Source organism: Oncorhynchus clarkii, chromosome 5 (genome assembly GCF_045791955.1).
Source record: "Oncorhynchus clarkii lewisi isolate Uvic-CL-2024 chromosome 5, UVic_Ocla_1.0, whole genome shotgun sequence".
Classification (NCBI taxonomy): Eukaryota; Metazoa; Chordata; class Actinopteri; order Salmoniformes; family Salmonidae; genus Oncorhynchus; species Oncorhynchus clarkii.
Genome location: NC_092151.1, coordinates 35768378 through 35788918, shown reverse-complemented (window position 1 = coordinate 35788918; position 20541 = coordinate 35768378). Strand labels below are relative to the sequence as shown.

Here is a 20541-nt window from a genome sequence, read left to right as displayed (position 1 = left end):
ACCTGTGTAATGATCATGCTGTTTAATCAGCTTCTTGTCAGGTGGAGGAATTATCTTGTCTCACTATAAGGAATGTAAACAAGTTTGTGCACAACATTTTGAGATAAATAAGCTTTTTGTGCATATGGAACATTTCTGTGATCTTTTATTTCATATTATGAAACCAACACAATTTATTTTACCAGGCAAGTCAGTTAAGAACAAATTCTTATTTTCAAGGACAGCCTAGGAACAGTGGGTTAACTGCCTGTTCAGGCGCAGAACAACAGATTTGTACCTTGTCAGCTCGGGGTTTGAACTTGCAAATTTCCAGTCCAACACTCTAACCACTAGGCGACCCTGCCGCCACAATACATGTTGCGTTTATATTTTTGTTCAGTATATATGTATAAGCAATAACGCCTGGGTGTGATATGTGGCCAATATACCAAGGCTAAAGGCTCTTCTTATCACAAAGCCCCAATGTGCCTTATTGCTACTATAAACTGGTTACCAGCGTAATTAGAGCAGTAAAACATTTTTTTTTTTGTCATAGTACACGGTCTGATATACCACGGCTGTCAGCCAATCAGCATTCAGGGCTCGAAAACCCAGTTATAAATAAACGACCTCGAACATGGTCTTTGCTGAACTGACTGTCAGCTGACGCTAGCAAGCGGTGTCTCGGTCTAATTAATCCGCGCTAGGCCTGTCAGAGTGAGTTATTGATGAGAGGTTGATGCATATTGGCTTTCAATGGTTTTATCTGGCTGACCAGTCGTTCAACAACACCATCTTGCTTGCTAGTAACGGTAGAATTAGACTGCTTTTTGTGTTGCTCTGATTTGTGTTGGTGTTGTTGACAAATAATGGCATGTTTCTCACTGCTAGCGGTTAGCTACCGTTAATGCTAACCTAGCCAGCTAGCTTCTTTAGCTGTCTATCCTGTTCATTGATTCTGACTTTCCATTTTATTTTTCGTTAACGTTAATTGTTTGGTTTGTTAACGGTAGCTAGTCAAGAGAGTGGTTTTTGATTTAGACTAGTTAGCTAACTATTTTGCTCTAATTTACCTCGACGATGCTATGCGGGTTACGATAGCTAAGGACATGTTGACGACCATAATAAAACTTCACTTCAGACAGTAGCTAAGCTTTTCACTGAAATGTTTGACTTAGAATTAAATAACTGGAGGTTTACTTGACTAATGATATTAGAAGTTAAGCTAGAGAGGGTGGTTTAAATGGCAAGAATTAGAATTGAGCCAGGTAATGGACTTCAGTCAGCAGAGTCCATCAAAAGTTTGCGGGGCACCAGAGAAAGCCTGGCACTGACAGATGAAGGCAACTCTTTCGGCTCGGACTCAGAACTAAATGGCTATACCAGCGAGAGACAGACGGATAAATATGGATTTATTGGGGGTGCACAACAATATTCAGAACAATCGTAAGTATGACCCGTCTGTTTATAATTTTCCACCAGCAACGAAGTAGTCTAGATCTGTGGCTGACAAAATTGTCCAAGTGCATCTTCCTTCCAGATTAGGCACTATTTTCATCTGACTAAACGCACCACTTTATTGTTTGTCATTTTCTAATATTCACTTCACATTTGAATCAGTAGTAGCTTGTTATTTGCGGTATAACTCCAGTGGATGCTCTCCACCAAAGACACAGAAAATGGTAGACGCTCTTATCCAGCGCTAGTTACATTAGTGCGTACATATATTTCGGTACTTTTTCATAGTCTTCCACCGTGGGAATCGAACCCACAACCCTGGCGTTGCAAGCACCATCCTCTACCAACTAAGCCCCACAGGAGGACTTGGAGGTCAACAGAAAGTTAGTCCTCAGAAAGTTAGTCCTGCCATATTCTGTCTAGTCCCTTACTAACCTTTAGTAACACCTGCCATGTCCAGAATGACCCCCTACCCCACCCTAAGCAGGTTTAGTTTGCTGCTCTGTGAACCTCCTTGAGGAAGCTTTGTACAGAGTGTCTGGTCAGACAAGATGGATGAGAAAGCCTCTGTCATGTAAGCCTCTGCATCACTCAGAGTAACTGATAGAATGAGGATTGATACACCCGGGGACCGTGGAAGAACTGCAGGTCTTTTTTCTATCTTTTCACCCTCTCAGCAGCTACTCTTCCTGGGGTCCAAACAGGCTTGAAACTGTTACATCACCACAAAACACAACCACTTAGATCATAAATAAAACAATGTATCATACAATATTACTCTAATCTTAAACATTTACAATATAATATCCAGAATACCAGTACATCAGGTTTTGTGTGTCTCCTCAGTCTGCGTTGTGCCATGAGGTGTTTTATCAGTTTCTTAAATGTGTTTTTACTGCTCGCTTGAATTACTTGACATGGAAGAGTTCCATGTAGTCATGGCTGTATGTAGTACTGTGTGTTTACCAGAGTCTGTTCCGGACTTGGGGACTGTGAAGAGACCCCTGGTGGCATGTCTTGTCGGCTATGTATGGGTGTTTTGATCTGTTAGCTGTTTGGAAAGAGCTTTCAACACCAATACCCCTCTCAAAGACATAGTGATGCGGTCAATCTCTCCTCTACGTTGAGCCAGGAGAGATTGCCCACATTTACATGCGCACAGTATTCTGGATAGTAGCTCAAATCCTGCCTAAAGTCTTATTCGGAGTAAGCTGTTTACATGGACCTTTTGATATCCCACTCAGAATATCCCTGTAACCATGAATAAACAGAATACCCGACCTCACTAATGCTCTTGTGGCTGAATGGAAGCAAGTCCCTGCATCAATATCAATATACCAACATCTAGTGGAAAACCTTCCCAGAAGAGTAGAGGCTGTTTATAGAAGCAAAGGGGGGACCAATTCCATATTAATGCCCATTATTTAGAAATGAGATGTTCGACAAGCAGGTGTCACCTACTTTTGGTCATGTATCTTAAATATATGTGGGTTTTTGGCAATGTTTCTTAAACTTAGATCAGACAGAACATTTTCTCAAACTAAATATGTGTTGATGTTAGTTGGCGGGGATCTTTACTTTAGCATTGTGTTTTGATGCATTTCTAATACCTTAAGACTTTTTCTAGTAGATGTTTTCGAATACCCCTTTTCCATCTGTTGCTTATTCAACATGTTTGGGATGGAAAGAGGTAGGAAATGTATGCCTTTGTTTCTCATATATACTTTTAGCTTTCATTTGACACCCAATTTGACATGCTCCTGTGAACTTTACATGTTGGTGCTCATGGGTCCTTTTACATGGAAATGCCCATACATAAACACAGGCTTTACTCAATGCTAGTGGTAGATCATTAGTAAAAATATACAAACGTAAGGGGCCAAGACGGCTACCACGAGGTATGCAAAACTCTTCCTGGTTTATGTTAGAGGCTTTAATTAAAGAACACCCTCTGTTTTCCTTTAGATGGGTAACGCTCGATCCACGGTGTGGTAGATGTAAAGTCATAAAAAAAATTTTAGCAGCAGCCTATGATCGATAATGTAAATAGCTGTACTAAAGTCTAACAAAACAGCTCCCACAATCTTATCAATTTCTTTCCGCCAATCATTTGTCTTCATGCTGTACATGTTGATTGACCTTCCCTGTAAGCGTGCTGAAAGTCAGTTGTTAATTTGTTTACTATGAAAAAGCATTGCATCTAGTTAAACAATTTTTTCCCCCAAAAGTTTACTACTGGTTGGTAGCAGACTGATTTGGTCGGCTGTTTGAACCAGTGAAGGGTGCTGCTTTGCTATTTTTGGTTAACGGTATGACTTTTTCCTCCCTCCAGGCCAGAGTGCTCATACTTTCCTGTAGGCTTAGATTGAAGAGATGGCAAATAGGAGTAGCAATATAGTCCACTACCATCCTCAATCATTTTCCATCCAGTTGGTTTGTCATTATTGATGGACAATATTTTCACCTCTTCCACATTCACGTTACAGAGTTAAAAACGACAATGCTTGTCTTTCATAATCTGATCAGTAATGCATGGCTTTGAAGGTTGAGTTTGTTGGCACGTCATGCCTAAGTTTGTTAATCTTGCCATTGAAAGTCATTAAAGTATTTTGCAATATCAGAGGGTTTTGTGATGAATGAGTCATCTGACTCAATGAAGGATCGAGCGGACTTTGCCTTTTTGGCCAAAATGTCATTTTTGACTCATCCATTATATAATTTCTCTTTAGAAGAAGCATTTTCATAAATGTGTGTAGTTTACAAAACACAATGCAGTTGAGGTGACCAGGGCATGTGTTTGCTTAAATGTTGTCGCAGGAAGAGAACCTCCTAGACTAACATAAATTCAGGGTTCTATGGTGAGATGTTGAAAAATGTAGAAGCACACAAATACATTTAGGAGCGCAATTAAAAATATTTGCGGAAAGATGTGAATTGCCAGCAATTACAAATACAGGGTTTCGGCGCACCAGTTTTTAACATTGAGATATAAGCCTACATTGGGTGTATATTTATCCTAGCTACCTTTGAAGCTCAGCTCCTGAAGAAGCTCTTTTTTTTCTGTGGCACCACGTTTGCTTGTTTTGTTCTAAGGCACACTGGTGCTCCCAAATAAAAATTCCAGGTAGCAAAATATTCTTTCTGTGCTTACAAAATGGTAGCACTGTAGAGCCCTGAAATGGGAATAGGGATATTATAATCACAGGCAAACTCCTAGTAAAGAGTTATTATTATTATTATTATTATTATTATTTTTTTTTTTAGGCTACTACCGAACTTCCTTCTAATTGCTAATCGAGAGATTGGATTGTCATTTCCCTGTAAAAGAGCCCAAGAGCACCAACGTGGAGTTCATAGGAGCGTGTCAAATGAAAGGGAAGAGTATACAGTGGGGCAAAAAAAGTATTTAGTCAGCCACCAATTGTGCAAGTTCTCCCACTTAAAGATGAGAGAGAGAGGCCTGTAATTTTCATCATAGGTACACTTCAACTATGACAGACAAAATGAGGGGGGGGGGGGAATCCAGAAAATCACATTGTAGGATTTTTTTTTAATGAATTTATTTGCAAATTATGGTGGAAAATAAGTATTTGTTCACCTACAAACAAGCAAGATTTCTGGCTCTCACAGACCTGTAACTTCTTCTTTAAGAGGCTCCTCTGTCCTCCACTCGTTACCTGTATTAATGGCACCTGTTTGAACTTGTTATCAGTATAAAAGACACCTGTCCACAACCTCAAACAGTCACACTCCACTATGGCCAAGACCAAAGAGCTGTCAAAGGACACCAGAAACAAAATTGAAGACCTGCACCAGGCTGGGAAGACTGAATCTGCAATAGGTAAGCAGCTTGGTTTGAAGAAATCAACTGTGGGAGCAATTATTAGGAAATGGAAGACATACAAGACCACTGATAATCTCCCTCGATCTGGGGCTCCACGCAAGATCGTGGGGTCAAAATGATCACAAGAACAGTGAGCAAAAATCCCAGAACCACACGGGGGGGACCTAGTGAATGACCTGCTGGGACCAAAGTTGGGACCAAAGTAACAAAGCCTACCATCAGTAACACACTACGCCGCCAGGGACTAAAATCCTGCAGTGCCAGACGTGTCCCCCCTGCTTAAGCCAGTACATGTCCAGGCCAGTCTGAAGTTTGCTAGAGCGCATTTGGATGATCCAGAAGAAGATTGTGAGAATGTCATATGGTCAGATGAAACCAAAATATAACTTTTTGGTAAACTCAACTCGTTGTGTTTGGAGGACAAAGAATGCTGAGTTGCATCCAAAGAACACCATACCTACTGTGAAGCATGGGGTTGGAAACTGGGGCTGTTTTTCTGCAAAGGGACCAGGACGACTGATCCGTGTAAAGGAAAGAATGAATGGGGCCATGTATCGTGAGATTTTGAGTGAAAACCTCCTTCCATCAACAAGGGCATTGAAGATTAAATGTGGCTGGGTCTTTCAGCATGACAATGATCCCAAACACACCGCCCGGGCAACGAAGGAGTGGCTTCGTGAGAAGCATTTCAAGGTCCTGGAGTGGCCTAGCCAGTCTCTAGATCTCAACCCCATAGAAAATCTTTGGAGGGAGTTCGTGTTGCCCAGCCGTGTCCGTGTTGCCCAGCAACAGCCCCAAAACATCACTGCTCTATAGGAGATCTGCATGGAGGAATAGGCCAAAATAACAGCAACAGTGTGTGAACCTTGTGAAGACTTACAGAAAACGTTTGATCTTTGTCATTGCCAACAAAGGGTATATAACAAAGTATTGAGATAAACTTTTGTTATTGACCAAATGCTTATTTTTCCACCATAATTTGCAAATTCATTAAATCCTACAATGTGATTTTTTTTTGGGGGGGGGGGGATTTTTTCATCTTTATGTGGGAGAACTTGCACAATTGGTGGCTGACTAAATACTTTTTTGCCCCACTGTATTTTGGGGAAATAAAGGTGTAGATTGATTTTTCAACCATTTTCCATCTGAAAAATTAGGCATCAGTAATGGCTTTGATTTCTGGTCAAACAGATTGTGAAGGAGTCTTAGACAACCTATTGCAGAAAAAAAGTCAAAATACAATGCATCAAAACACAATGCTGAAGTAAAGACCCCTGCCAACTAATATGAACACATATTTATTTTTGGGAAAATGATTTGCCATCTGTTAAGTTTAAGAAGATTGCCTTGGGCCTTGTTATTCCGTTACCAAAACTCCACATCTCTTTAAGATATTTTCTAATGTCTCTCCCTCATCAGGAGGGAGGATAATGAAAGTTCACAGAACTAACAAGTAAAGATAGATGTGGCCTAAAAAATCACATCTTGATTCTTTCCAACTTATGGGTGCTTCACTATCTATATATACAGTACCAGTCAAAGGTTTGGACACCTACTCCAGGCTGTATCACATCCGGTGCTTATTGGTAGTCCCATAGGGTGTCCTTTAGTGGTTTCTTTGCAGCCATTTGACCATGAAGGCCTGATTTTATGCGGTCTCCTCTGAATAGTTGATGTGTTTGTTACTTGAACTCTGTGAAGCATTTATTTGGCCTTCAATCTGAGGTGCAGTTAATTCTAATGAACTTATCTTCTACAGCAGAAGTAACTCTGGGTCTTCCTTTCCTGTGTCGGTCCTCATGGGAACCAGTTTCATCATAGTGCTTGATGTTTTTTTGCGACTGCACTTAACTTAGTTCTTGAAATTTTCGGAATTGACTGACCTTCATGTCTTAAAGTAATGGACTGTGATTTCTCCTTTCTTATTTGAGCTGTTCTTGTCATAATATGGACTTGGCCTTTTACCAAATAGGCCTATCTTCTGTGTACCACCCCTACTTTGTTACAACACAACTCTTCTTGAACTGCACTGTTTTGTGGCTTGTAGGTAAGCATTTCACGGTAAGGTCTACACTTGTTGTATTTGATGCATGTGGCAAAGTTTGATTTGATTGGCTCAAACGCATTAAGAAGGAAAGAAATTCCACAAATTAACTTTTTACGAAGGCACACCTGTTAATTGACATTTATTCCAGGTGACTACCTCATGAAGCTGGTTGAATGCCAAGAGTGTGCAAAGCTGTCATCAATGCTAAAGGTGGCACCTTTGAAGAATCTCAAATATATTATATAAATATAATTTATTTTTTTCAAAATATCTTCTCAATAATTGTTGTAAAATTCACTGCATTTCAAACAATCAGCAGTAATCTAATGAATTAAGGGCTTGGGAAGTTATACCTAGGCTTAATCGAAGCCATCCACAACCATGGAACCCACTAATTTATTTTATGAAATTATTATTTATTTATTTGCAATAAATACTGATTTTCAAGTCTATGAAAATGCCCTTTTTTTTGTTACACATTTTTACTAGTTCTATTCATAATGCACATTCAATAATATTGACAAACTTCTTGTAGCAGGCATTAGGCCAGGGTCCCCCAACTGGTGGTCTGAGGGTCGAATTTGGCCCACGTGGTTTTACTTTTTTATTTTTTTATACTGAACTAAAATATAAATGCAACAAGCAATTTCAATTGTTTTACTGACTTACAGTTCAAATAAATTCATTATTCCCTAATCTATGAATTTCACATGACTGGGCAGGGCACAGCCATGGGTGGGCCTGGTAGGGCATAGGCCCAAACACTTGGGAGCTAGGCCATCCAATCAGAATGATTTTATTTATTTTTTCCCACAAAAGGGCTTTATTACAGACACAAATTATCCTCTGTTTCATCAGCCGTCTGGGTGGCTGGTCTCAGACGATCCTGCAGATGAAGAAGCCGGATGTGGAGATCCTGGCGCGGTACACATGGTCTGTGGTTGTGAGACCGGTTGGATGTACTGCCAAATTCTCTAAAACAATGTTTGAGGTGCCTTATGGTAGAGAAATTAACATCAAATTCTTTGGCAACCGCTCTAGTGGACGTTCCTGCTGACAGCATGCCATTTGCACCCTCCCTCAACTAGAGACATCTATAACATTGTTGTGTGACAAAACTGTACATTTTACTGTGGCCTTTTATTGTCCCTAGCACACGGTGCACCTGTGTAATGATCATGCTGTTTAATCAGCTTCTTGATATGCCACACCTTTTAGGTGGATGGATTATTTTGGCAAAGGCAAAATGCTCACGAATAGGGATGTAAACAAATTTGTGCACAACTAGATTTTTTTTTTGCGTATGGAAAATATCAGGTCTTTTATTTTAGCTTGTGAAACATGGGACTAACACTTTACATGTAGCGTTTTATATTTTTCTTCAGTATAGAATTTTCATTGTTGGACATAAGACTGTAAAAATACCAAAATCAGCTCAGAGATTTTTGTTTTGGAAATGTATTCCCACGCATAATAGAGGTGATCATATACAAATGTAAGCAAGATTGTTTGATTTTTGCAGTCAAATTGTGGTCTACAAATTGTTTGTAGTTATGTTCCAACCATCCGCTCAAGAAATAATCGGCCCGCAGTTGAATCTAGTTGATTATCCCTGCATTAGGCTATGGAAAATTAACATAGGTCTCATCAATAATCTCTCAAGCCCATGTGCTAGTGATTAGCCAGCTATTCTTTTATATTTCAAGTTTGGCCAACTTGGCTCTATTTGCTAGCTAAGGTTGAACATTTAAATTGTTATGAACACACCCTTCTGTCTCCCAACTGTTTGAAAAGCATGTTGACTTCGCCACTTTGTTCAGATGTTGAAATCAAGTGGCCTACATTTCTCAATAAGAAATTCCTTTCTATAATTGTTTTATATTTATTGCACATTTATAAAACAGACTAAACAGCTAGTTTAACAGTCTTTGGCTAAAATGCTGCTAGTGTTATGTGGTACCCCAATACCCTGACAAACTGAGCATTTTCCAGAATCAATGTTCATTGATACACTTGTTTTAGGTGTCTGCCCTGCTCGCAACTTGAGTAGTTGAGACATAAAAAGGGTATCGTTAGAACTTAGAATTTTATTACAGTCAATATGTTTTGGTGTCCATGTGACCGATTTCTGTTGGACCAAACACTTGAGTTGAAACCTCTTGTCAGAGGGGAAGATGTGACCTCTCAACTTTGTTGGTGTGAGAGGGGCTTGGTGTGTGTGTAGCGGAAGAGGCGACGTGAGAGGTTTCACTCTCGCAAATTTGTTTCTCCAAAATGAGGCGTGTGTTTCTATAGGCTTATTTTGGACCTAAGCTTGTCGCCTGCCTTCCCGCCTTTGGGGCAACGACTCTCATTGTTAGGACAGAGATATGAGCATCTTTTCATTATATACAGATCTCTGGTATAAATCAGAAGGTGCACACTAGAGCGAAGAAGACGAGACCAAAAATACTGCATGAGAACAAGCGAACATAAGAGCTCATAAAGAACAACCTTGATTCTTGCTATACAGGCATTTGGAATATCGCGCAAAAAGATTTTGAATTAATCATATTAATTTATCGCCTAGCCCTAACTTATAAATTGACTTAACTCATTCTGTTTTTATTTTATTTTACCTTTATTTAACCACGCAAGTCAGTTAAGAACAAATTCTTATTTTCAATGACGGCCTGGGAACAGTGGGTTAACTGCCTGTTCAGGGGCAGAACGACAGATTTGTACCTTGTCAGCTCGGGGGTTTGAACTCGCAACCTTCCGGTTACTAGTCCAACGCTCTAACCACTAGGCTACCCTGCCGTAACCGAATTACAAAAAAAAATCAGTAAAGGAATTCCTGCAATTGAATTTTCTACAATGGCATATCATAGTAGTCACAAACCACAGTTTAATCACCAGTTACTGTCCTCCCTTCCACTGGCATTCTGTTATGTCCAGCGCATAACTATTTTATTTCTGTCCGTCTGGTGGTGTGAGTGTAAAAACAGTCTGGACAACCCCTCGCTCTCTCTCTGCGTCCCCGTTTAATGTTACCTCTCCCGGCTCTTACTGACACCTACCCCTCTCTTACATTAACTGTAACCAGCATCCGAACCGACACTGGTGTCATTAGACCTTGAAAAGTAGTTGAAATTTGATCAGTCCACCCTAACCTTGATTTCGACATACACAAACCAGAATTTTTGACCGGGCCAGGCCGGCCTTGATTTGAACGTCTATAGACAGTTTTGGTCTGGAACAAATATGAACCCATCAGATGTCTGTTTGGACAGTACAGTGTGTAGAATAATACCCATATTTGCAAAGCAGGATATTGCATATTTCTACATTTATGTACCTATTTATACATTGCCATAAAGAGTGACATTCAAATCCATAATTATGCATTTCTTTGTAGTACAGATCAGGGACCATGATGTAATTCTGTTACTGGGTGTAAATCCACTTGACTTTTTTTTCCCAAGGTGTCATGTCATAGCTGACACCCCATTCTTTCTGCGGACCTCGTTGAATCTTAATTTGGAGCAGATATTTAGCGTTGAAGGTGAGATTATACTGAAATTTCGTTACCAAACTTTGTATCTGCACTGTTCTTCCAGTAAATGTGTTTTTTTTTGTAAAATGTCCAGTGTAAATTGTTAAAATGTGTCCTTTTGCGTAGAGTTGTATGGTTTGTTAAACTTTGAAATCAATGGTTTTGTTTGGCATACATTAACATTTTAAGTGAATCTGTTAACTTGAAATTGCCCATCAACACTTAGAATGGGGTAGTTTTTTTATAGACTATAGTAGACCTGGGTGCTTTGGTTTAATTCATTGGCCTCTTCTGGTGATTGTCAGCCATTTTACATTTTTTGTGACACTCAGCCAAGTCATTGTTGGCTGTACTGTTACAAATGCAGGCATTTAGGACAGTCCAACAGATTATTCTCAGTGGGCCCTTTGGCTGCATAAATGGAGTCCATGAAGATTCTGGAAGTCCTGCAGTACCTTCAATAATCAGTTCCAGACATGTCATACCATGTAGGCTAATCTACAAAAGATGTCAAGGTTTTCTCCATTGTAAAAAGCAAGATCACCATACAGACTCTTAGTTTATTGTTTTCTAGTTGTTTACTGCTGCCATGGTGACTTGACAACCTTTTGTGTATTATGGCATTGTTCTTCCCTCATTTTGCTTACCAGTGTGGTATGTTAGACTGGGTACTGCTGCCTTGCAAAACAGAATCCTGGCCTGATGGGTCACCTCTTGTTCTGAACAAATGCCTTCGAACTCGTCTGCTTACAGCCTATTGTGATGTGCATTTCTCTCCAGTGTTTAGGCTCCCAGTGAGTGGTTGCTGAGCAAGAGTAGGAATGGCGAGGTAACAGAACTTCCCCTTACTTCTGTCAGAATTTCCTGTTTTTGTGTGCTTTGCGGGTCGTGGCAAGTGTCCCACTGTTTTGTCTGAGGATGGATTTCCGGTAAGGAGTAGGAAGGGATCAGCCGCTGCCCCGACCCTTCCCCCAAGAGTGCCAGGATGTGATGAAGTATACCACATCCCAGTACAGTGCTGTTTGTATGGTGTTTTGTATTTGAGTGATCAGAATAGGGTTGGGCTGATTATATGATTTGATTGTGATGTTTGACATATCTATCGTGATGTGCAAGACTATGCTCTATTTGAACTTTACACATCAAAACTATGCAGTTTAATCAGTTAGGCTGTATCAAGATGTTGAAAATGAAGTCTAAATTAACTAAGCCTTGTTCTGTTTTTTGCCACACAGTGAATATTTCATGAGAATCTGACTAATATTGTAAATGAGCACAAAATGCACAGTCTGGAATGATTTAGTCGTTAACGGCGCAAATTATTTTATCGGATATTGCAACATTTGGAGTAACATATCGCACAACCCTAGCTCAGAATGATCATCTTTGGACTACACCTGTCCCTGTTTACCTAGTCTCCATTTCTGAGATCAACCTCGACCCGGGATACCTGTAATATGATAGTCTTCACTAATCCAGCAAGGTTAATGCTAATCACTCTGCTTAGCCCTGTGTTAGCTGCTATTTCTCCACCTTGTAAAGCAATTGCTTGTGAGGCACTGCTGTGTACACAGCATGAGTGACCACTCTTCTGCTCTGTGTGGTTTTAGGTCTAGTATCTCATGTGATCTGATCTGGCCTGCTGGACGGAAAGAGAATTTAGGCCTAAGTGTTCAGCCCATTTGGTTGGATGTAGACTAATGACTGTAAGGCCGTCCCTAAAAGGAAATAAAACAAATGTAAACATAAAGCAGACTTGTCAGACAGAGCCTTTTAGGCTAAGAGCTTGTTAGTTTTAGCCTGTCCAATCTGTCATGTGTTATTGTTAAGTCTGCTACAGAACCCACAACAAAGAGGCTTATCTGGCTGTTTGGTCCTGCTCCATTGGAAGGGAAGGACATGTTGTCCTTCGCCTAATGCTGCTACGGTTACCACAGTTGCCACTACCTTGACAAGTTGCTACCACTGTGACAGAACGTGTGTGTGTTTCAAATCAATTCCATTTAAGGGGCATTATTGGCATGGAAACATATGTTTACATTGCCAAAGCAAGTGAAATAGATAAACAATAAATGAACAGTCAACATTACACACACAATGTCCAAAAGAATAAAGACATTTCAAATGTCATTATGTCTATGTACGATGTAATAATGTGCAAATAGTTGAAGTACAAAAGGGAAAATAAATAAACATAAATATAGGTTCTATTTTTAATGGTGTTCTTCACTGTTTGCCCTTTTCTTGTGGCAACAGGTCATACATCTTGCTGCTGAGATTGCACACTGGTATTTCACCCAATAGGTATGGGAGTTTATCAAAATGTGACTCTTCAATTTCTTTGTGGGCCTGTGTAATCTGAGGGAAATATGTCTATGGTCATACATTTGGCAGGAGGTTAGGAAGTGCAGCTCAGTCTCCACCTCATGTTGTGGGCACATAGCCTGCCTTCTCTTGAGCGCCAGGTCTGCTTTCGGCGGCCTTGCTCAAGAGCAAGGCTATGCTCACTGAGTCTGTACATAGTCAAAGATTTCCTTTAATTTTAGGTCAGTCACAGTGGTCAGGTATTCTGCCACTATGTACTCTCTGTTTAGGGCCAAATAGCATTCTAGTTTGCGCAGTTTTGTCAATTATTTCCAATGTGTCAAGTAATGATCGTTTTGTCATGATTTGGTTGGGTCTAATTGTGTTGCTGTTCTGTCTGTCTCTCATATTCATGTAGCCCTACAACAGACAACCTAGTTTCATTAATTCCAGAGAAAACAGACTGCTTAATTAATGAGTGCAAAAAATTCTGTCATGGTGGTGTTCACCCCTCTGCATCCCCCTTGGTGATTTGACCACAGTTGGTCCAGTGTACTGGGTGTGTCCGTCAGCTGGTTACAATAAAGATGCTCTTTCTCTGAGCAACACTGAAACACACGTGTTTAGGGCCCCTTTGAACCGCCCTCTCCTCCTACCAAGGGAAGGATCCCAAGCCCAGCAGTCCTCCAGAACCATGTCAGCTTTCTCTCTTTTTTTCATCTGGAGAGACACAACAATGGCAGCTATTGTCCTTGTCTCATCTTTTTCTATTCTGGTTTCAATGGACACTACGATCATATGGCTCCAGTTTTCTAGTCGAAAGAGTTGTTTCTGTAAGAAAAAGAGCGCGCTCCTCTGGCGAATGATTTTCGGAAGCTACAGGTAGCAGCTTCCTGTGAGGGATGGCTCTTCCTCCTTCCCTGACTCGCCTCATTTCGTTGGTGTCTGCATTGTGTTTTAGACCCTGGTGTGTAGCTGTAGACTAACTCTGTCTGTCCCCTGACTCCCACAGAGCTGAAGACATCCCTCCTGAAGTGCTGAGACAGAGAGAGGCCAAATGGCTGGACATGCTCAACAACTGGGACAAATGGATGGCCAAGAGACACAAGAAGGTCAGCAAGTCCAACATCTGCTGCTCAACACCGGCTGATAGGCTACCGAAAGCCCAATGCTGACCATAACCACTTTCTTTATCGAAAGCATGTTAACCTTGCAAGCTGTCATGTGTTGCCCTTGCCTGATAGTGAATGTATTCCACTGAATGAATTCCCATGATTTTTAATCTCACTGTACATGATTGAGTGCTACTGTCACAGCCACTAACTCCCTGCCCCCCAGATGAAGCTGCGCTGTCAGAAGGGCATCCCCCCCTCGCTGCGAGGCCGGGCGTGGCTCTACCTGTCAGGAGGAAAGGTGAAGAGGGAGCAAAACAAGGGCAAGTTCGAGGTTGGTCACTAACCACCATCGCTACACACAAATTCATACAGTCTTGTACTTTTTCGCATGTGAATTCAGCTAACTGTGGTTTTTAAAGGAGCTGGACAGGCAGGCAGGAGACCCTAAGTGGGTGGATGTGATCGAGAAGGACCTCCACAGACAGTTCCCCTTCCATGAGATGTTTGTGGCGAGAGGAGGCCATGGGTGAGTAGCTCATTTGACGTGGACCAATAGCTATTTCTCAGTCCATGTTTGTTTTTTGTAACCCAAAATCGTGTGTGTGTGTAGGCAGCAGGACCTGTACCGTGTCCTCAAAGCCTACACACTGCACCGGCCTGAAGAGGGTTACTGCCAAGCTCAAGCTCCCATCGCTGCTGTGCTGCTAATGCACATGCCTGCTGAGGTCAGTCCACGCATACTATCCATGTATATGCAAAAAATGTTGAATAGTCTGTTACTCACACTACAGTAATGTGGCATACACCACAGCCGTGCTGAATTCATGTTTGTGCTTTATTTAACAGGATGCATTCTGGGGTCTGGTGCAGATTTGTGAGAAGTACCTTCCTGGATACTACAGTGTAGGGCTGGTAAGACTGACCACAGGTGTACCACACTGATACGCTAACATTTATTTACGCTAACACAAGGAACCAAGGTCACATGTTGATGAGAATCCGCAGTTTGTTGGTTGTGACAGGGAGGGTTTTATATTGGGGTTTAAAGATCAGGCTTACCGCGTGCAGTTCGTTGGGTTTTCCCAAGGGCAGAGCTAGAGAGTAACTCGGAAGAGCTTACCTATCACTAAAATACAGTTAAACATTAATTCAGCATGTTTATCATTGTCTGGAACTTCCGTGTCTTGGAAAATAAAAGCTGTACAATGTTAGGTGACAGTCATGTTGAATGCAGGTATCATATTACTGGGCAAGCTCTTTAGCTGGCATGTGCTGCTGTCATTACATGTCCTGTAGCCTGATGTCTGTGACCAGCTAATGACAAATGGCCCTGAGTGAGCGGGTGACCAGGCAATGTGGGCCGTTTAAGGAAGCTGTTACATTTTATTTTTAAAAGGAAGGAGTCTGTTCTCTCTCCCCCTCACCCCTCTCTGCCTCTCAACACCTCCATTTGTCTTTCTCCCCCCCCCCCCATCTCTCCATTCTGATGGGGGTTCCTGTGTGCTCCTGAAGGAGGCGATCCAGCTGGATGGGGAGATCCTGTTTGCTTTGCTGAAGCGGGTGTCTCCTCTGGCCCACCGCCACCTGAAGAAGCACAAACTGGACCCCATCCTGTACATGACGGAGTGGTTCATGTGTGCCTTCTCCAGAACCCTGCCCTGGGCCTCTGTGCTACGTGTCTGGGACATGTTCCTTTGTGAGGGTGAGATGCAGAATGTCATTTAACAGGGTCTTTGTAGTGCAATATGTTTAATGCATGTGGCTATATGAGACATGTATGACATTGGTAACGTGCAATGCATGTCATATGCTGATTCCACACAGTAAACACACACTTACATTTTGTCCACTTGAGAGCATTCTCTGAGAGGCACGCTCTTTAGACAGACTGACATGGACACACCCCAGCATACTCATAATCACCTACATTATAGACACATTCAAACATACAATAAAACACACAAATATGTCATACAAGACTCTCAGGACACTGTGCGATTTCATCTGTTTGTCTGGTGTTGTCCGGTCGTCCAGGAGTGAAGATCATCTTCCGGGTGGGCCTGGTGCTGTTAAAGTGCATGCTGGGCTCTCAGGACAAGCTGAAGACGTGTCAGGGACAGTACGAGACCATGGAGCTGCTCAAGACCATAGACACACGCTACATGCTGGAAGGATTCCTAGTGCGGGAGGTAGTGATGCGCAACCAGCATCCACAGCCAGACTTCTAGAAACATCCATACTGGAAAATGTGTCATGGTTTTTAGCCACTTTGAAAATTGCTGACATGAATGTGAGGACTCTCAGGGCTGTGTTAAGGGCTATGGTGTAAACTGAAAAGACCCTGCTGCCACCTAGTGGTACTTTAATAAAACTATGATATTACAGTCATGATTTCTGCAAGAGTTTAAGACTGCTAGGTTAACCACTGCTGCTTATGCTCTGTCCCAGATTATAGAGCTGCCGTTGTCCGAGCGGGATGTTGAGAAGGAGCACCTGGCCCAGCTGCGGCGCTGGAAGGAGACCCGGGGTGAGTTGCACTGCAAGTCCCCTCCCAGAATGCATGGCGCCAAGGCTATCATGGCCGCCGAACCACCCAGTCGCCAAGACCTGCGCCAGAACCCCACCATCATAGTTGAGTCGTCCCTGGCAACCAATAAGAATGTGGAGGGCCAGGAGGAGGACAAGGCGAGGATAAAGACCAAAGAGCAGAAGAATGGAAAGAAGAACGGCACCCCGGTGGCATCCAACCCTGAACCCAGCGACACCTCTACCAAGCCCACCCCACCCCTCAAAGACACACCCTTGCAGGGCTCCAATCAGAGCCTGATTAGCACAGAACATGACACCTACCTGTAGCAGATGGAAAGAGCTTGGACCAGCTGGGGATTACAAAACCTGTTTCCTGCTCACGGACTCCAGATCTCCAGTATACCCTTAACCTCTGACCCCTTCCCACTCCCACCTTCTTGACTGACTCTTTCCATTATAGCCAAATGCATCTATAGCAAAACACTCCATAAGAATGGAAGCCTCTGGCGTATCTTCCATATTGCCCTGGGTGCTACAACAAGTGTAGACTGTTGTCTTTTACACATATATGGGGGATGTCAATTTAATCATCAGTTGGGAGAGTGCAGCACTTCGTTCAGTGGACCATACAGATATACAGGCACTTTGGCTGAGGGTAGATTGTATAGCCTGCTGCTGAAATCAATCACGTCAGTTTATCTCAATCTTTTCTTATTTAAGTCTTTTAGGCTGATTCAAGATCAGGTGACATAACTATGAAGTCTGTTTAGCTAGGAGTCCTGGCCCTGTCCCAGCTGATCCGGGGTCATTACTGGATGCTTGAGCACTACGCCTGTTTGTCTGTCACTTAATATGTACTGTAGTATAAGACACTACATTGCCAACACACACCAATCCTGCATTGTTAGATTAACAGGAAATGTCAATAGTTAAATTTGTAAGCTCAATAGAATATGGTTTGAATACCGTAGGTTGCCAACATATTGTATAAAGATAAACGCTATTGTCATTCACTCATTGGTGCATCCTTTTCTCTCTGGTTGTAGTTGATGTTGATGAACACTAGAGGGCTCTGTGGGTCCATTGTTCATCCCTGACCAATGAAGGACTTGAATGACAGGCTCAAGGGGAAACCAATCATCTGTATCATTTATAGTTTCTAATGAAGTTAATTAACATTTGCTGGACAATTCCTGTCACTAGACCAACAATTTGATGGTTTACCATGTTTGTGTTGTAAGAGCCATGTTGTCTAAATCATTCCTTAGTGTGTATGATTCTGTGCAGGGCTCCAGGGAACAGAGTCCATGTGTAGTTATGTAGTGGGAGAATGCCAAACGATGGAACGCTCATGTCATACTCAGCCATGTTGATTCTGCTTTGTCGATAAAATGTGCTTACGTATACTCTATTTGTGTATACTCGTTTTATTAGATCTGTGCATAATTGCTTTATATGTAATCGTCAATGTTACGCACGGGTGTGTTAGTCAAATATTTGCCTTTAAATTAGAACTGCAGAAGTTATTTTCTGTAGGGACTGTTATATCAAGTAAAATATACATTTAAAAAAATATTTAACTTATGTATGGTAAAAGGATGATTTCTGTAAATTGCTATGGATTTTCACACTTGCACATAGTTTACAACTTCACATACTATAGATTTATATTTGTCTAAGATGAAGCGCTTTGTCCCTGGTCAAGTCCTCTAAGAATAAAATGTACATTTTGTTTGTCTTCTGCAAAGTTGCCCGTGTTTTATATTGTGTGACGTCCATGTAACCTCTAAATGTGTGGCAACCAACACTGACACTAATGTATTAGGTGTCTGTTTCACTTTTCATAATAGAAATCTCAAAGCACTTCGTAAGCAAAAGACTAACAAACAAGCTATATCATGACAGGTCAACCAATAGAGGCCAAGTCTTTGACAGCTGCATCCTCTGCATATAGAGGGTCAGTTCATGGCTTGAGTGGAGGAAACTGGTCAGAGGATAGTGATGGAGTCTGCTGATGATCTTGTAGAGGGCAAGTCTGGGAACCAGCCTGAGTCATATAGCCACTGGGCTTCTCTTCCACTCTGTGAAACACCCACTTAAGTGATGCCTCAGCAGCTCTGGGTGCCAGAACTCACCACACCAAGTTTAGAATCGTAGCCAGTAGTCCTCTCTACGAGCCCTCTGCCTCCACTGTATTCGTCCATCTCCCATTCTATTCCACTCCTCACATGATGTTCTCAAAAGAACAGGAACTGGCAACCAGGTGACATTAGAAAGCTATACGTGAGCTGTGGAGAGATGACAGCAGTTTTTCATATACTTGTGTATACAATAGGGGGTGCCATTGTGCTTTGAACAGGAAACTAGCATGTGTCCAATCCTATTGAAATGTGCTAATGATCGTTGATCCTGGGATGGGTTTTTTTACACCCACGTTAAGTGTGGATGGATCTCTTCCAGCTTGGACCACATTTGGAAATAGTGGATAGGCTACTAATGGTGAAGCAGTTAGAAAATGAAGCACCCTGGGGGCCATTTGGGAGATTCTCTGTTGCTGGAACTTAATCTGTAAACATTTTAAATTGTGGCCACCTAAGTGTTAGGCCTTGTGTTGGTCTCATTGTAAGTAATACTCAGATCAGAATAGTCTAGCTATCAACTTTCCACATGGCCATGGGTGATGATTACATAGTAAAAGCACTCCTTTCCCCCTTTTTGTTTGCTTATGAGACTACATCTCCCTGTATCTACTTGCTGTATCTGTACCAAACCAATCACGTTTACATGAATACAATTCAATACGCTTGGACTAATCTGTTTTGTCTGTCTCGTTTGATATAGTGGGATATTTGGTGCAAACGAGAGTGATGGCAAAACAGAAAGGCCAGAGAGGACTGGACAGAGGGTTATGTGATCTCCATATACTCCCCCAGTCCCCCACCCTCCCACACACACATTAGCCACTTCCTTGGACACCTGTTTCTCTAGGTCTTTCAGCTCTGAGCGGTATTTGCATCTCAAAGACGGCGGAATCCCACAACACGTCTCGCGTTAATGGATGTGCAGAGCCTGTAAAATGTGCAGCAGCACAACAATAAGGACAGCCTTCTCCCTCGCTCTGATGCATTTATCTAGACCAGGGTTTCCCAAGCTCGATCCTGAGGCCACCCCTGGGTGAACGTTTTGTTTTTTTGCCTTAGCTCTACACATCTGATTCAAATAACTCCTCAAACATTGATTATTTGAATCACCCAGGCGTGCCCCAGGACCACGTTTGGGAAACCCTGATCTAGACAGTCCTTATGATCAGAAAAGCCATTTTCTCGCTCTTTCCCTTCAACATAATTTACATCAAAACATCCTGAAATATTCTTTGACTTTTTGATGCGGCTGTCTCACTGCCATAGATACACTGTAACTTAAGGTAACACAGACCTGAGATGTCTGCTCTTCATTTTGTGGTGTGTCCTCTCCATACACTTCCGATCCTTTGTAACGGAATACATTTTAGGGCCTCTGTGGATAGCCTCTTCCGTGGAGATGAAGATTTATTTACTACACCCCAAGGAAAAGGAGAGAGGGAATCCTCTCTTTCACAGATGGCCAAAAGATAAGATATGAATTAGAGATCAGACGATGGAGTATTTCTTTCTCTTTCCTCCGAGCCACCATCATTGTGTCCAACTATCAGAGGATGCCTGTCTTTGGAAACTTTTCCATGGCTTCTCTC

The 20541-nt window shown here is 41.9% G+C and overlaps 1 protein-coding gene across 1 annotated transcript; it reads left to right on the top strand.

The window, feature by feature from the left end:
• The first annotated feature begins 628 nt into the window (after positions 1 to 628).
• Positions 629 to 17345, top strand: LOC139408724 (TBC1 domain family member 10A-like). The gene is made up of 9 exons (XM_071152968.1): positions 629 to 1425; positions 14180 to 14279; positions 14506 to 14613; positions 14702 to 14808; positions 14893 to 15007; positions 15129 to 15194; positions 15795 to 15984; positions 16317 to 16471; positions 16731 to 17345. Exons 1-9 carry the CDS (start codon positions 1223 to 1225, stop codon positions 17136 to 17138), a joined length of 1452 nt encoding a protein of 483 aa, XP_071009069.1. The 5' UTR covers positions 629 to 1222; the 3' UTR covers positions 17139 to 17345.
• The last annotated feature ends 3196 nt before the right edge of the window (positions 17346 to 20541 follow it).

What these genes read in the sequence shown, in the direction of transcription:
- LOC139408724 (XM_071152968.1), top strand. Translation starts at nt 1,223, where the DNA reads ATGGCAAGAATTAGAATTGAGCCAGGTAATGGACTTCAGTCAGCAGAG. An exon ending in GATACTACAGTGTAGGGCTG is followed by an intron (nt 15,195 to 15,794) that starts GTAAGACTGACC and finishes GTGCTCCTGAAG; the next exon opens with GAGGCGATCCAGCTGGATGG. An exon ending in AAGGATTCCTAGTGCGGGAG is followed by an intron (nt 16,472 to 16,730) that starts GTAGTGATGCGC and finishes GCTCTGTCCCAG; the next exon opens with ATTATAGAGCTGCCGTTGTC.